Raw genomic sequence first — 18,268 nt, forward strand, 5'->3', positions numbered from 1 at the left:
ATGAAAGGTTGCACAGAATCAAACTTCTCTAGTGATATTTGTGTATAAAGATATTTTTATGATTAAAGTATATTTTTGAAATAAAAAACATGAAGTGCTGCTAGGCTCTGATAGGCTGCCAGCTCTGAGTGGGCTGCTGCATCCCCCAGGGTTTTCATTCTGGTGAAAGACCTGCAGCTGGCCTAAATGCTGGAATTGTATAAAATACAGCAGGCCTTCCCAAAGAAAAGGCAACACAGCAATGCATGTTCTCTAGTCAGAGGCTGAAAATCACTGCTTTGAGGTATCTTGTATACTACAGGTAGTTTTGTCAGTGTGAATTGGCTATAACACAATTGACAACTTGTGGACATTATTTGGATAATACACATTTTCTACCGAACAGGTATAGTGATTTTCTATTAGCGATCTTCTACGGCATGATTTTCTAACGTGGTTTTCCACAGCGCAATTTTCGATAGCGTGAGGTTGCAGAGAAACACAAAAACCATGTTATAGCAGAACCACATGTACCTAATATTTTAACAAATGCAAACAAATCAAATGTAGTGATTGGAACTAGGTGGTATTGTTGATGACGAAATCCTGGATCGGAGTTGTTAACCTAGGCCAATCAGAAAGCCTTGACTGATCAATGTGAACAAGAGATTTATAATCTCCTCAGTCCAGGTAACTGACTCCAAACTGATTGAGCACAGTACTGTGCACAAGTGAATAAAGGGTGACTTGGTGACAGGATACCGGCTTCTGCGCTATTATTTTGCCATCCTTTAATTGTCCTTAACAAAGGATCCTAAATAAAGATGGAGCTGCAGTCAAAGTGAACATGGATAGTCACTTTTCATTTGCACCTCAAACCCTGGTTCATGATAATGTTATGAACACCTGTTCCATGTTGTTTGAGCTCTAATGTGCATTTTAAAAAAAGACTACATTGTTTCTGTTTTTTTGACAAAATGATTTATTCTGTCAGCATTTCAGATTATCATTCTGTGTTTAATTTTTTTTGGTATGTTTATAATACAAGTTGATAAGCCATAATTCAAATTATTTCAAGCAAATGTGAAGGTTTTGGATGATTTTTATAACTGCTGTTTGCATACATGAACCAGTCAAGAGGGTACATTGCTGTCAGGTGACTTGACTGGACCTTGAAATGGATATCTTTACCAATGGTTTCACATAGAATTAATATATATCAGCTTATCTATTCTACAGAAACATAATAATAAATAACACTGAAGTAACATTTTACTAATGGGTTTGGAAGTTATTATGAGCATCAAATTTTGTTGACTTAAAACGAGCTATCAGTGTCAAAAAAACCTTCTTATAAAAATGGTTTATATTTTAAAAATTAGAAACCTTTTTGTCCCTTTCTTGTTTTTTCAGAGAACTGCAGATGAAAATAGCTCAGTAGTTTATCCTTAATCTTACAGCATGCACTGTATAGAATTGTTATTCTGTTTGAATGGACAAATATTAAAGACAAGGTTGTGACTGCTTCTCCAGGTGGGATGTAAAGTGCTCCACTTCTTCCTCCAGTACATGTTGGGCTGCAATTACTTTTGGATGCTTTGTGAAGGGATCTACTTGCACACACTAATTGTGGTGGCAGTATTTGCTGAGGAACAACATCTGCACTGGTACTATCTTCTGGGTTGGGGTATGTATTGAATCTGACAAGTTAAAATTTGATTTTCTTTTTCTTATTTTTCGGTTCAAAGGAGCAGAAGAAATCACATTACTAAGAATTGACAAATTTCTACATGCCGTAAGTCCATAAGACATAGGAGCAGAAATTAGGCCATTCAGTCCTCCCAAGTCTGCTCTGCCATTCAATCATAGCTGATAGGTTTTTCAGTCGAGAGCATGGTGCTGGAAAAGGTCAGGCAGCATCCGAGGAGCAGGAAAATCGATATTTCGGGCAAAAACCCGTCTCTCAACTCTAATCTCCATCATCTGAAGTCATCATTTTCACCTGATAGATTTTTCAACCCATCTTCCCGCTTGCTTCCCATAACCCTCAATCCCCTTGGCAATCAAGAATTGATGTATCTCTGTTTTAAATATACTTAAAGACCTGGCCTCCAGGCGTTCTATGGTAATGAATTCCATAGATTCATTCCTCCCTGGCTGAAGACATTTCTCCTTATCTCGCCTAAGGCTGTACCCTTGGGTCTTCGTCTCTCCTGCCAATGGAAACATCTTCTAAACGTCCACTCTGACCAGGCTGTTCAGTATTCTGAAAGTTTCAATCAGATCCCCCTCATCCTTCTAAACTCCAACGAGTATAGTCCCCGAGTCCGCAAAGGTTCCTCATAAATTTAAGCCTTTCTTTCCAGGGATCATTTTCGTGAACCTCCTCTGGACCTGCTCCAATACATCTTTCCTGAGGTATGGGGTCCAAAATTGCTCACAATACTCGAAATGTGATCTGACATGAGTTCTGACATCTTTGTATACAAACATGAAGAGAGGGTGCATACAAAGGATTGGTAAACTGGATCATTTCTAAGCTAGTATTGGAAATGGCAAAATTCTGCAAGTTATCCAGCACCACAGAAAAGAAGGGAAGCAAAAAGGACGTAGAGAAAGAAAGAAGAATGGAAGATAAGTGAAAGAAAAAGAAGGCAATGCTGCAAAATAAAAAAAAGAACAGAATAAATGTTAAAGAAAGAGTTGCAAAGACAGAAAGTAGCCAAAAAATATAAAATTAATGGTGTTAAAATGTAGTGCAACACCAGACAAGGCACCAAGGAAAGAACAAACAAGACAAATAAATGCAACTATTTTTTGCAGAAATAGAACAAGTTCTTTGAAGAGTAAAGGAAAGCATAAAATGATTATAGCCAAAGCTTGTTTTCTTGTTTCTTTCATTTGTTTGGATTTCATTTGTTTGAATTTCATACACATAGGACTTAATTTTCAATATGGAATTGGCATCCCAACATTCTGATGAATTTCAGGTCCCAGTCTCCAGTTTAGCTATTGCCCTTATGTTGCAAACTTTACATTCAAGAAAGCAAATGCTCAGGAGAGAAGTTTGGTGGTGAACCGGTGGTACTGAGTGCCCCTGGCGTTGGAGAAAAAGTAGCCAGAAGCCATTTTGGTGGATATTACTGTCTTGCTGAAGAGAGCAGGCATCTTCATAAGAGGTCAGCAACATCAATGAAATGAGCTATGTAGGGCAAAAGAAGGCACAGAATGGGCAAGTAAATATCATATGATTCCACACTGGATCGAAGAGCTGCCCATTAATATGCACTATGTCGTTCAGGTTTCCCTAAATACATTTACTTTCCTTATATATCACTCCAAGATTCTGTGACTATAACTGTGTTGAACTGTTTCAAAGTGTGGTACTGATGATCCTAGCGTGTTAATATTCTAAATTTATTATGATCTGCTGTGACTTTTGATGATCTTTTTCAATCAATTAATTTATTTAGAAACAAAATCAGAAATTGCTGGTAAACTCAGCAGGTCAGGCAACATTTGCAGAAAGAAAGCAGTGTGTTAACATTTTGAGTCCAGTAACCCTGATCTGAAGAAGGATCACTAGATCTGAAACATTAGCTCTGCTTTCCCTCCCCAGAGATGTTGCCTGACTTGCTGGGTTTTTCCAACAATTCCTGATTTGGCTTCTAATTTTCAGCAGCCACAGTTCTTTGGCTTTTTTGTAATTTACTTAGAAGTTGATGTTCTTCTAAAATTTTAGTCTTATGTCTTATAGTTTGAATTTTCCACTGGTGGATGGAATATGCATGTGATTTTTCATTATGCATTGGCAGGGGTGTGTTTGTGATAAGGTTTATTACTTGAGGGTATAGCCATATAAATTGGAACTTCTGAAGTATAAGGAGTGCATACTAACATTGAATAACTTCTCTTTCAGGATTTCCTTTAATACCAGCCACCATCCATGCAGTGGCAAGAATGAAATATTTTAATGACAAGTAAGTTTAGTCCTCTCCTGGTTTTCTCTCTCACAGCTGCTGATTTATGCAAAAAACTCCTGTCACCTGAATGTGGAGAGAAGTTGTCCTTGTGGGAGGGACAGAAACTAGGGAGGACAGTTTCAAAATAAGGAATTCATCCTTTCGAATTGAATTGAGCTGGAGTTTTGTCTCTCAGAGTACCATTATTATGTAGAATTTTCTTCCACAGACAGCAATAGAGGTGGAGTAGTTGAATGATTTTTAAGGCTGAGTTAGACAAATCTTTGATCAACAAGGTTGTCTAAGTGTATACTGGGTTGCAAGGAAAGTAGAATGAAACCAGAATCAGATCAGGATGGAAGGGTTGAATGACCGATTCTTGTAGCCAGTTCATATTTACAACTGCAGTGTGCATATTTATTGCAATGTTGTAACTTTACAGAGTACATTTGCTCTAAAAATAAAACAACTGGGCTTGAATATGGGGGTTGGGACAATTTGATTCTTTATGACTAACAGAAGTTCCTGTCAGTCATTGCTGTAAATTTCACCCAATAATTCCAAGCCCTCCAAGCCAACCATGTTTCTCAAAATAAACTAGCCCCATTTGCTTGCTTTTGGCCCATATTCCTCTATACATTCCCTATTCATGAACCTGTCCAAATGTCCTTTAAATGTTGAAACTGTACCTGCATCTATCACTTCCATTGGCAGTTCATTCCACATATGAATCACCCTCTGTGTGAAAAAAGTTGCTTCTCAGGTCCCTTTTAAATCTTTTTCCTCTCACCTTAGAATTATCCCCTCGAGTTTTGAACTTCCCTACATAAGGGAAAAGATAGGAGCAAATTACTGCAGATGTGGAACCTGTACTGAAAACAACAAATGCTGGAGGTCACAGTGGATCAGGCAGCATCATGGAGAGAGAGAGAAAGCTAACATTTCAAGTCTGGATGACTCTTCATCAGAGCTGAAGTGAAGTGTAGAAAAGACAGCATGAATGCAATAGTGGGATGGGGGGTGGTTCGAGTGCAGGGGAGAAAGGATGTTGATAGTTCAGATGAAGTGATCAGAATGTGAGAATGGCAGAGCAATGGTGTGTCTAACTGCTAGACTGGAAAAATCAGACAATCCCACTCGAATAGGGTGAAGGGGAGAGAGGACATGATGACAGAGAATGTAACAAAAAAGCTAAAAGAAAGGGGAGTGGGAGTTGGTTCACAATTTGAAGGTGTTGAACTCAATATTAAGTCCAGGAGGCTGTAAAGTGCCTAGTCTGAAGATGAGATGTTGTTCCTCCAGTTTCATTGTGATTCACTGGAACATGGCAGCATGCCGAGGTCAGATATATGGGCATGCGAGCAGGATGCTGTGTTAAAATGGACAGCTTGGGAAGGTCGGGGTCATGCTTGTGTACAGACCTAAGGTGTTCCACAAAGTAGTCACCCAGCCTGGTTTCCCCAATGTATAGTGGGCCACATTGGGTGCAGTGAATCCAATACACAAGATTGGAGGAGGTGCAGGTGAAATGCTGCTTCACCTGGGAAGACTGTTCAGGCCCTTGGATGGTGAGCAGGGAGGTGGTGAAGGGGCAGATTTGCCAATGTTTGAAATTCGGTAAAATGCGATGGTAGGTCTCAGTAAATTAAACTCAAACAAGGATGGAGTTCACCTGGGTTCAGCAATCATCCACCATCTGAACTTCTACTGCTGGCATGTTCTATGTTATGTGCAAGATGACTGTCCACCATAGTAATCAAGTGGAACAGGAAGACTAGCATATTGAAAGGATCCATTGTTAAATGTTCTGCAGATATACTGGCCTTCACTAAATTGCTCTTTAAAACACAACTTAATATAATTTACATTTTATAGAACTCTTCTGTAGAATACCCTCACCACAGATTCCTCCAATTCCTCCAGCAACAACTATAGTTTAATACTGGTTGTAAATAAATCCAGAAATGAATGCAGGAGAAATGTCTTCAGGTGAAGTAAGACGAGAAGACACTTATAGGTTATTAACACAGGAATGGGAACTAGAAATAGAGTAGCTGAGCCAAGTTAACAGCTTCTGAGCTGTACATTTTATGGAATATTACAAACAGATTTTTATTTTATATTTGACGTTAGAGATATCCCTAGTTAACAACAGAATTTACAGCCATTCTAGAGCATTTCCACTCAGAGTTAAGAGGAGAGAAGCCTGACAGACCATTCAGCCCTCGAACCTGCTCTACCATTCTAGGTCAGGGCTGATCATCTCCCTCATATTCTTGCCTACTCCTATATCCCTTGATGTCATTAGTAGCCTGACATCTATCAATTTCTGTCTTGAATTTATATAATGAGTGAGCTTCCACAGCTTTCTAGGTAGAAATTCAAAGATTCACCTGACTCTGAGTAAAGGGGCACCTCCTTATCTCAACCTTAATTGTTTACCTTTTATTCTGACACTGTGCCTCTGGTTTCTTGATCCCACATCAAGGGCAAAGATCCTTTCTGCATCCACTCTTTGTATGGAGAATATATCCTTAGGCACCTTATCAGAACTGTACCCGAGACAGCCACAATCTTATGAGTTTGCTCCTGAATGCAAATCCTCTTGTGATAAAGGCTAATCTATTATTTGCCTTCAGATTGTTTGCTGCATAACAGTGCTATGAAATTGAATGCGCATGCTGTACCTTTAAGAGAGTGTGAATGCTGTTCAGAATTGAGAGCTTACAAGCACCTGTGGTATGACTAAATGGAAGTCTCAGAGTGTACTGGAAAATTGAAAATATGTAACATATGGCTGTGAAATGGATACCTGAGTTGGTTGCTGTTTTGACAACAATTCGCGTTTAAGTTATACCCCAGGATACTAAAACCCAATCGAGTTTGAATTTATTGTTTTGCCAACATCGAACCAATGAGACAATCTAATGTTGAGGATATAAAAGTGCAGGCATTTTGAAAATTGCAGACAGAACAACTGCCATCGAAAGAGACACAAGAAATTAGGAAACACTCTCTATCAAAGGTACCTTTTCATATGAAACATATTTGCAGGATAAAGAAAGAAGACAACCCAGGGAGATCGTCAGCCAGAAGAAGAAAGACAACAGCTGCTGTGTGGTTTTGAAATTAAGTTAATATAATTTTAATAAGTGTCTTATTGGAATAGCATATTGTTATAGAGTTGGAGCAGGTAGTAAGCAGTTAAGAGAAAGGGTGGCTAAGAGTCATGAATAATTGTTGTTTAAGAGTTCACTTTTAGAGTTAAAGAATAATTAATATTATTTTCTTTAAATAGTTAAATTTTGGGAATTCTCTGTCACTCAAATTTTAACAGATTATGAGGCGAGGTGAGGTTTTCTGGGTGTTTGGTTTAATTAACAGAAGGATTCACTGCCATGTCATAATAATAATAGCTTCCAATAACTTATAAATGATGACAGCTAGATCCTTTTGGGCAACAACATTGTCCAATCTCTTTATCAAAAGCCATATGAAGTACTGTTTACCTTGATTCCTTCAACCAAAGTGAATAACCTTGCAGTTGTCCACATTATATTCCATTTGCTACGCTGTTGCCTAATCACTCAGCCTATCTATAACTTGTTAAACCCTGTGTGAATTCTGCTAACAGCTCACACTCCCACCAACATTTTGTATCCTTTGCAAGCTTAGAAATATCACAATTAGAAATTGCAGCCCCCCCCCGCCACCTCCAGATGCAAATATTTGATATAGATGCGATCACCTGGGGCCCAATCCTGATCCTTGTGGTACCCCACCAGTCACAGCCTACCAACTTGAGCATGACGTCTTCACCCTTACTCTCTGCTCTGTGAAATGGTCTTCAATCCATGCTAGTATCTCTAGTAAAGGGAGGTCATGCCTGACAAACCTGTTGGAATTTTTTGAAGAGGTAACAAGTAGGTTAGACCAGGGGAACCCAGTGGATGTGGTCTATCTGGACTTTCAAAAGGCCTTTGATAAGGTGCCACACGGGAGACTGCTGAGCAAGGTGAGGGCCCATGGTGTTCGAGGTGAGCTGCTGGGATGGATTGAGGATTGGCTATCTAACAGAAGGCAGAGAGTTGGGATAAAAGGTTCTTTTTCAGAATGGCAGCCGGTGACGAGTGGTGTCCCGCAGGGTTCGGTGCTGGGGCCACAGCTGTTCGCATTATATATTAATGATTTGGATGAGGGAACCGGGGGCATTCTAGCGAAGTTTGCCGATGATACAAAGTTAGGTAGACAGGCAGGTAGTACTGAGGAAGTGGGGAGGCTACAGAAGGATCTAGACAGGTTGGGAGAGTGGTCCAGGAAATGGCTGATGGAATTTAACGTGAGCAAGTGCGAGGTCTTGCACTTTGGCAAAAAGAATATAGGAATGGACTACTTTCTAAATGGTGAGAAACTTAATAAAGCCAAAGCATAAAGGAATCTGGGAGTGCTAGTCGAGGATTCTCTAAAGGTAAACATGCAGGTTGAGTCTGTGATTAAGAAAGCGAATGCAATGTTGTCTCTTATCTCAAGAGGGTTGGAATATAAAAGCAGAGATGTACTACTAAGACTTTATAAAGCTCTGGTTAGGCCCCATTTGGAGTACTGTGTCCAGTTTTGGTCCCCACACCTCAGGAAGGACATACTGGCACTGGAACGTGTCCAGCGGAGATTCACACGGATGATCCCTGGAATGACAGGTCTAGCATATGAGGAACGGCTGAGGATACTGGGATTGTATTCGTTGGAGTTTAGAAGATTAAGGGGAGATCTAATAGAGACGTACAAAATAATACATGGCTTTGAAAAGGTGGATGCTAGAAAATTGTTTCTGTTAGGCGAGGAGACTAGGACCCGTGGACACAGCCTTAGAATTAGAGGGGGTCATTTCAGAACGGAAATGCGGAGATATTTCTTCAGCCAGAGAGTGGTGGGCCTGTGGAATTCATTGCCACGGAGTGCAGTGGAAGCCGGGACGCTAAATGTCTTCAAGGCCGAGATTGATAGGTTCTTGTTGTCTAGAGGAATTAAGGGCTACGGGGAGAACGCTGACAAGTGGAGCTGAAATGCGCATCAGCCATGATTGAATGGCGGAGTGGACTCGATGGGCCGAATGGCCTTACTTCCACTCCTATGTCTTATGGTCTTATGGTCTAAGTTGGGCTCCTGTTTTACTAATCTCCTTTGGAAAACTTTATCAAAAGCCATATGAAGATCCAAATGCACCACATTCACCGGTTCACCTTCATTGACTCTGCTAGTAAAATCTTCAGTTGAACTCTATCAGGTTTGTCAAATTTGATTTCCTGTTCATAAATCCATTTTGACTCTGTCCAAACAGACAACTACTTCTGAATATCCAGTTATCACATCCTTTATGATAGATTCTAGTATTTTTCCCACTACTATGACAGGCTAATGGTCTGTAGTTCTGTATTCTCTCTCTGTCCTTCCTTAAACAGCAGGGTTACATTTGTAACCTTCCAGTCTTCAGGAATACAACTTTGAAAGATGATCCCCAATGCATGCAGTATCTGTTTCTCTTTTTGCACACTAAGATGCAGGTTCACTTAGTTCCAGGAATTGTCACCTTTCACTCCCATTGATCTCTCCTAATACTGCTTTGTTACTAATATTAATTTCTTTCAGTTCCATAAACTCTCTAGGCTCTTGGCTCTTAATTATTTCTGGGAGACCTCTTGTGCCTTCCTCCATAAAAGCAGAAACAAAGGTACTTAGTTAACTCAAAACAAAGAAATGCAGATGCTGAAAATCTCAAACAAAAACAGAATTTGCTGCTGAAACTTAGCAGGTCTTGTAGCATCTGTAGAGAGAAAGCAGCATGAACATTTCAAGCCCAAAGATCTTTCTCCAGACTTGCCTGAAGTCTCCTCCTTTGACGTTAAATTATCTTTAACATCCCTTGTTAGCTATGGGGCTCTTAATTTCCCTATTTGTTTTGCCTTAAAGCAAGCATTTTTTTATATTCATTGTCTATTTACCAACAAATATGTTAATGTATTTGTCTAATATACTACAACCAACTTCCACTTCACATCTTTATAATTTCCCTTGTTTTGTTTTAAGACCTCAGATTCAAATTGAACTACTTCTCTTTCAAAATTAATGGAAAATTCTAGCATCCGATTGTTACTACTCCCTATAGGTTTTGTTACAACAACATTATACATTAGCTCTTTCTCATTTCATAATAGTAGATCGCAAACCATCCATGCCCTTATTAATTCCTCAACATATTACTCCTGAAAACCATCTCAAACACATTTCAAGAGTGTGTCCTCCATAGCACTGATGCTCATTAGTCTTTCAGAGTTATAGTGGGATTTTTTTTGGAATAGTTAAGCAATTATGCCAGCTCTTCAGTTTATATTCCAAGAGCTGCATGAAATATTCCTACTAAAGTGACAATCGAAAAGACATTTTTTTTTGTCCAGTTCTAAGAAGGTGAGCAAGCGAACAGTATTAGTCACTTCAACCTTGATTGCTCAGGACAATGCTTCAAAACTCCTTTAAGTCTCCAGCTTGTGGCTCCACTATGCATTAATAGAGTGGATGTCCTTCTCTGATAGTCAATAAACATCTACCTGAGATATGGATTAGGGTCAAGATGAAATCAAGCCGAGGTAGGTAATGTTCTTCCCTTTGTAACTTGGTGACAGAATAGGTCTTCCATAATTGTGATTTTTGTTTTAAGTACTTTGTAATGGATATATTTACATTTGCAAACAAAGAACAGTTGGTTCCTAAATGATTATATGTAGGCCTTTTTTTTAGACAACTGAACTCGTAGCCATGCATGTAAGTTCTAGTTACAGTGATATGCTGTTGCTAATTTTAGCTGGTCTTCTGGCCCAAATGTACTGCTGGATTTAATTAAGCTCAGCAGTCTCCTCTGACCTGATGAATACATAACCTAAGTGGAAAGCACATTGTGTTAGCAGTATAGCATCAGTAATGAAAATCTGATTAAAATACTTATCTGTTTAGAATCTCAATGAGGCACAGAATTAGAAATTGAAATGAGCACTTTGACAAATTATTAAAAGGTTGTAATTTGGTGACTAAAGGACTATTATGAAAGCAGTCCAGGTAGTTAAAAAAAAGTAAGTAATCACAGGAGTGTGAATAAATGTTAATTTAATCCATGGTTTGTTTATCCATATTTGAGATTTGGAGGGCTGTACTGCATGAGATTTTTAATTACAGTGTAGTACTCATCAGGGAGTTTAACTGATTTCTAATCTGGTACAGTAGAGACCAGTAAAAATATCTCTACAATTTAATATAGTTTGTCATATTCTGGGATTGTTATTATATGTAGATCCTTCACAGGTAACATACAGTACTGAATTACCATATCCCTCTGCTTACAAATACACTCATGTTGAAATTCTACGATGTCATTGATTGAATTAAATGATAATATGTTGGTGCTACTGCATGTTACAGTAGTATATAAATATATATTTGACCCTATCTCAAAATCTAGTGCAGGATAGTTTTTTTCACCCAGCAATACTGAAAGAACATTGATATATTTCCAAGTCTGGAAAGTGAATGGTTTGGCAGGGCCCTTTCAAGCAGGCTGTTCCCATGTATCGGCTGCCCTTTCCTTCTAGAGAGGGTCATCCTGGATTTAGTGCTGTCAACGGAGCCTTGGACAATTTCTGTAGTATAGGTAAAAACAATGACTGCAGATGCTGGAAACCAGATTCTGGATTAGTGGTGCTGGAAGAGCACAGCAGTTCAGGCAGCATCCGAGGAGCAGTAAAATCGATGTTTCGGGCAAAAGCCCTTCATCAGGAATAAAGGCAAAGAGCCTGAAGCATGGAGAGATAAGCTAGAGGAGGGTCGGGGTGGGGAGAAAGTAGCATAGAGTACAATAGTTGAGTGGGGGAGGGGATGAAGGTGATAGGTCAGGGAGGAGGGTGGAGTGGATAGGTGGAAAAGAAGATAGGCAGGTAGGACAAGTCATGGGGACAGTGCTGAGCTGTAAGTTCGGAACTAGGGTGAGGTGGGGGAAGGGGAAATGAGGAAACTGTTGAAGTCCACATTGATGCCCTGGGGTTGAAGTGTTCCGAGGTGGAAGATGAGGCGTTCTTCCTCCAGGCATCTGGTAGTGAGAGACCGGCGGTGAAGGTGGCCCAGGACCTCCATGTCCTCGGCAGAGTGAGAGGGGGAGTTGAAATGTTGGGCCACAGGGCGGTATAGTTGATTGGTGCGGGTGTCCCAGAGATGTTCCCTAAAGTGCTTTGCTAGGAGGCGTCCACTCTCCCCAATGTAGAGGAGACCGCATCGGGAGCAACGGATACAATAAATGATATTGGTGGATGTGCAGGTAAAACGTTGATGGATGTGGAAGGCTCCTTTAGGGCCTTGGATGGAGGTGAGGGAGGAGGTGTGGGCGCAGGTTTTGCAATTCCTGCGGTGGCATGGGAAGGTGCCAGGATGGGAGGGTGGGTTATAGGGGGACGTGGACCTGACTAGGTAGCCACGAGGGAACGGTCTTTGCGGAAGACGGAAAGGGGTGGGGAGGGAAATATATCCCTGGTAGTGGGGTCTTTTTGGAGGTGGCGGAAATGTCAGCGGATGATTTGGTTTATGCGAAGGCTGGTAGGGTGGAAGGTGAGCACCAGGGGCGTTCTTGTTATGGTTGGAGGGGTGGGGTCTGAGGGCAGAGGTGTGGGATGTGGACGAGATGCATTGGAGAGCATCTTTAACCACTTGGGAAGGGAAATTGCAGTCTCTAAAGAAGGAGGCCCTCTGGTGTGTTCTGTGGTGGAACTGGTCCTCCTGGAAGCAGATATGGCGGAGGCGGAGGAATTGGGAATACGTGATGACATTTTTGCAAGAGGTAGGGCGGGAGGAGGTGTAATCCAGGTAGCTGTGGGAGTTGGTGGGTTTGTGAAAAATGTCAGTGTCAAGTCAGTCGTCATTAATGGAGATGGAGAGGTCCAGGAAGGGGAGGGAGGTGTCAGAGATGGTCCAGGTAAATTTAAGGTCAGGGTGGAATGTGTTGGTGAAGTTGATGAATTGCTCAACCTCCTCGCGGGAGCACAAGGTGGCGCCAATGCAGTCATCAATGTAGCGGAGGAAGAGGTAGGGAGTGGTGCCGGTGTAATTACAGAAGATCAACTGTTCTATGTAGCCAACAAAGAGACAGGCATAGCTGGGGCTACTTTCTCCCCACCCCCACCCTCCTCTAGCTTATCTCTCCACCCTTCAGGCTCTCTGCCTTTATTCCTGATGAAGGGCTTTTGCCCGAAACGTCGATTTTACTGCTCCTCGGATGCTGCCTGAACTGCTGTGCTCTTCCAGCACCACTAATCCAGAATTTCTGTAGTATATCTTGTCAATGATATTGTTTCTGGATATTGGTGGTGGAGAGAGTGAATGTTTGTGGATGTGATGCCAATCAAGCGGCCTGCTTTGCTCCAAATGGTGCCAAGCTTCTTTAGTGTTGTTGGAGCTGCATTCATCCAAAAGCCCAGTACTCTGTTCCATCCCTGACTTGTGCCTTATAAATGGTGAACAGGCTTCAGGGAATCAATAGATGAGTTACTCGTCACAGGATTCCTAGCCTCTGACTTGCTCTTGCAGCCACAGTGTATTTATGGTGTGTCCAGTTAGTTTCTAATCTATGGTAACTCCCAGGACACTAATAGTAATTTAAATAACGTGGATGGTGGCAGTGGAATTCATTCTGAAAGGAAAAGGAAAGTTGCAGAGACATGTCCAGCTAAAGGAAATAAAATAGCTTTCCATATGTTCCCTGGGAACTCAAGGGCTGCTTGGAACAGAAGCTGGTTCGCCTCGGATCGATTTGCCATTAACCTTGATAACTGAGCATTACTGGTGTTATCACATTACTTATTGCAACATAAACTCATATCTGTGAAGTGCTACTGGCATAGTGAAACGTTCCAAGGCCATTCAGAGGAAAGCTCTGAAGCAAAATTTGATGTTAAGGCACGTAACGTGAAATGAGGACAGGTTGCCAAAAGCTGGTTCAAAAAGATAGGTTTTAAAGCATATCTTTAAGGAAGAAAGAAAGATAAAAAGGTGTAAAAGTGAACATCCAGTGTCTCCCTCACAGACATCTGAAATTACAGCCACCAATAGTAGACCAGTAAAAACTGGGGATGCAGAAGAATTAGTATTAGTTGAATACTGCGGGTGGATGAGGAGCTGCAGAAGATTTCAGAAGGGCAAGACCCTGAATATAAAACAAGGATGTAAAATTTGTCCCCTTGTTATTGCTTGACCAAAAGTCAATGTAAGTCACCATGTGTAGGGATGATTGGTTAGCAGGACTTGGTGCATGGTAAGATATAGACAGCAGACTTCAAGAGGGTGAAACATGGGAATTTTACCTCTGGGTTAAAAATGGCAGCCAGGTTGTGAACAGGGCAGGGTGCCCAGTAATGGGCTGGTGGTGCCATCCCACCTGTTTCATCCCCTTTGTAACTGGACGTTACAAGAAAGTAGGACTTGATCTAACAACTTTCTAACATGCAGACAACAGGGCAAACAACACTACCACTGAGGCTATCACACCACCCCTGAATGCTGCATGGCATCAGTATGAATATTAATATAGCACAGCTAGAATTAAACTCCTCAAAAATAACATTTGCTGATGAACTAACAATGAGGCAAAAATATTGTGTAAGTGCATGTCATGTAATGTGCTCTATTTGTACTGTCACACAGGATCACTAAGATCAGAACATTGCAAATTTACATTATTTTTAATTTCACTACATTTTAAGATATGAATGTACATGTATAACTACTTTAATGTGTTTCATTTTTGCATTTGCATTTCTTGCAGTTGCTGGATAAGTGTTGAAACACATCTGCTTTACATAGTACACGCTCCGATTGTTGCAGCTCTATTGGTAAGGATTTCAGCTGAACAGCTAATATACGGTTGTGCAGCCACAGTATGAGAATTTTTTGGTCAGCTACAATTATGAACAGTTTCCAAGGAGCACTCCATCTCCTAATACATTAATGATTCATAATTTGTAGTTGTAATGGAAGAGAAACTGTCAGCACTCTCAACTGATGGAATAAAATTGACAGTAACTTGTGGTGCCTGAACACAGGGATACTCAGCTCCTCCATAGTATGCTGTATTGCAATCTTTGTTGATGTATATCAATACCGAATCAGTAATTGACCGAAACTTCAATATTAACACATTACATTCACTGCAAAAACTGTTGGAAATTATGACCCCATATTGAGTAAGATGTACGTTTTAACCACACACTGTTATAATTACTGAACAATTATGCCAACTGTGAAAAACTGATTTTCTAATTGTGAGGTGTTATTCACTCAAAAAAACATTTAAAAATTCCAAGATTACATTACATTACATTACTTACATTAGATTACATTACATTACATTACTTACAGTGTGGAAACAGGCCCTTCAGCCCAACAAGTCCACACCGCCCCGCCGAAGCGTAACCCACCCATACCCCTACATCTACATTTTACCCCTAACCTAACACTATGGGCAATTTAGCATGGCCAATTCACCTGGCCTGCACATCTTTGGACTGTGGGAGGAAACCGGAGCACCCGGAGGAAACCCACGCAGACACGGGGAGAATGTGCAAACTCCACACAGTCAGTCGCCTGAGGCGGGAATTGAACCCGGGTCTCAGGCGCTGTGAGGCAGCAGTGCTAACCAATAATATCTTTATGGCTGTTTACGGTATTTCGGATCCTACCTTAATCCCATGTATATGGCTGAAGTTTGATTCCGCTTTCTGTAAAATATCCTGAGATGTGAATTGTAATTTTTGACATATACTCATTGCTTTGTAATCTGCAAGAATGTTTCACTCTGAACACCTGACCAGCCTGCCTGCAATGTTGCCAGACTCCACTGTCTGAATTTTATATCAAAGTCAGGTTGACCGGTCATGGTCAGTAGTGTGAGGGGGGTCAAGTTTGGGGGTGTCAGGATGAACAGGGCAGTGGGGGAGAATGATATATGGGGGAATTCCTTGGAAGTACCTCTGATGAACACTGGGAGTGCTAGAAGGAGGTAGCCCCAGCTGCTACCAGCTCATCCAGTGAAACGCATCAGACTAAAGAGTTATGGAAAGAGGAGACCCTGAAATGGCCAGTAAATATCCATTTAAGGGCCACGGTTAGCTTGTGGGTGTGCTTCTTGATGCCACTCTCACTACAGGTAATACCCCAGCTGGGAAGGTGAGCAGGCATCAGAAATGAGCTGCCAAAGGAAGTGATGGAGGCTGGTACAATTGCAGCATTTAAAAGGCATCTGGATGGGTGCATGAATAGGAAGGGTTTGGAGGGCTCTGGGCTGGCAGGTGGTAATAGATTGGGTTGGGATATCTGGTCAGCATGGACAAGTTGGACTGAAGGGTCTGTTTCTGTGCTATACATCTCTATGACTCTATGACTCTATAACTGTAGATGATGGAAATCTGAAACAGGAAATGATCAGCAGGTCTGGCAGCATCGTGGAGAGAGATTAGAGTTAACATTTTGGATTCAGTGACCCTTCTTCAGAACTGAAGGTAGCCAGGAAAAGGTGATGAGAGTACAGAGGTTAGGAGGGTGCAGATTAAACAATAGGTGGAGATAGAGCTCAAAGAGAGAGAATCACAGTTAGACACACAAAGGAGTGATTAATGGCCAGCCTGGGGAATGAATAGCTGCTCGTGGGGACAATTAGTGACTGACAAAGGGTAGTGCAAGGTTGCAGCCCATGTAATGCCAAACCTAGTGTATGGGGGTGGGTGAAAGCATGGAGAAAGGTGCTTAAGCTCTAATTTGTTTTTTTTCTTTTCAGAGCATAAGGTCAGAAGGTATTGTAAGTATACAACAGGAGGTTGGATTGGGAGAGGGGATGGAGTCAGATGGAAGGTCCCAGAAAGGCCTAGATATCTCTGAGTTGTTGCGTGTTGTATTCCTGAAAGCCTTTTGAATAATTTTCACTGGAGCCTTTTTCTAGACCCTGCAGCCTTCTGGAATTCATGTCGAGTACAACAACTTTACAGCTTGAACTCATTTCTCCATGCTTTCCCCACCCTCACTCACCAGGCCTTGGCATCATATGGGCTGCTACCACACACCAGGCAAAAGTGAGGACTGCGGATGCTGGAGATTAGAGTCGAGGGTGAAGTGTTGGAAAAGTACAGCAGGTCAGGCAGCATCCGAGGAGCAGGAAAATCAACATTTTGAGCAAAAGCCCTTCATCAGGAATTCCTGATGCGTCGATTTCCTCGGATGCTGCTTGACGTGCTGTGCTTTTCCAGCTCCACACTCTCGACTGTTACCACACAGAATGCTGGATGACGAAAAGAATTGGGGGTTTGGTTCAGAAAAAGAAGCAAGTATATGTCAGGTATAGATAGAATAGCTGAAAATGTGTTGCTGGAAAAACGCAGCAGGTCAGGCAGCATCCAAGGAACAGGAGAATAGACGTTTCGGGCATAAGCCCTTCTTCACGAATGATAGGATAGATCAAGTGAATCCTTAGAAGAATATAAAAGCAGTAGGAGTATACTTAAGAGGGAAATCAGGAGGGCAAAAAAGGGGACATGAGATAGATTTGGCAAATAGAGTTAAGGTGAATCCAAAGGGTTTTTATGAAGAAATTAAGGACAAGAGGGTAAGTAGGGAAAGAATAGGGCCCCTCAAAGATCAGCAAAGCTGTCTTTGTGTGGAGCTGCAGGAGATGGGGGGGGATATGAAATGAGTATTTTGCATCAGTGTTTACTGAGGGAAAGGACATGGAAGATATAGACTGTAGGGAAATAAATGGTGACATCTTGAAAAATGTCCATATTAAAGAGGAGGAAGTGCTGGATATCTTGAAATGCATGGAAGTGGATAAATCCCCAGGACCTGATCAGGTGTACCCTAGAACACTGTGGAAGCTAGTGAACTGGTTGCAGGGTCCCTTGCTGAAATATTTGTATCATTGAAAATCACAGGTGAGGTGCCGGAAGACTGGAGGTTGGCTAACGTGGTGCCACTATTTAAGCAAGGTGGTAAGGACAAGCCAGGGAACTATAGACCAGTGAGCCTGATGTCAGTGGTGGGCAAGTTGTTGGAAGGAATCCTGAGGGGCAGGATGTACATACATGTATTTGGAAATGCAAGGACTGATTAGGGATAGTCAACATGGCTTTATGCGAGGGAAATCATGTCTCACAAACTTGATTGAATTTTTTGAAGAAGTAACAAAGTGGATTGATGAGGGCAGAGCAGTAGATGTGACTTCAGTAAGACATTCGACAAGGTTTCCCATGGGA

The 18,268-nt window shown here is 41.4% G+C and overlaps 1 protein-coding gene across 2 annotated transcripts in view; it reads left to right on the forward strand.

The window, feature by feature from the left end:
- calcr (calcitonin receptor) overlaps window positions 1-18,268 on the forward strand; it is a 267,197-nt gene that overhangs the window by 225,081 nt on the left and 23,848 nt on the right. For both annotated transcript variants that reach the window (XM_072575487.1, XM_072575488.1), the window contains exons 11-13: window positions 1,513-1,666; window positions 3,899-3,959; window positions 14,794-14,860. In XM_072575487.1, coding sequence (XP_072431588.1) covers window positions 1,513-1,666; window positions 3,899-3,959; window positions 14,794-14,860 — 282 coding nt within the window. The remainder of the gene's footprint in view (window positions 1-1,512; window positions 1,667-3,898; window positions 3,960-14,793; window positions 14,861-18,268) is intronic.

Source organism: Chiloscyllium punctatum, chromosome 8 (assembly GCF_047496795.1).
Source record: "Chiloscyllium punctatum isolate Juve2018m chromosome 8, sChiPun1.3, whole genome shotgun sequence".
Lineage (NCBI taxonomy): Eukaryota > Metazoa > Chordata > Chondrichthyes > Orectolobiformes > Hemiscylliidae > Chiloscyllium > Chiloscyllium punctatum.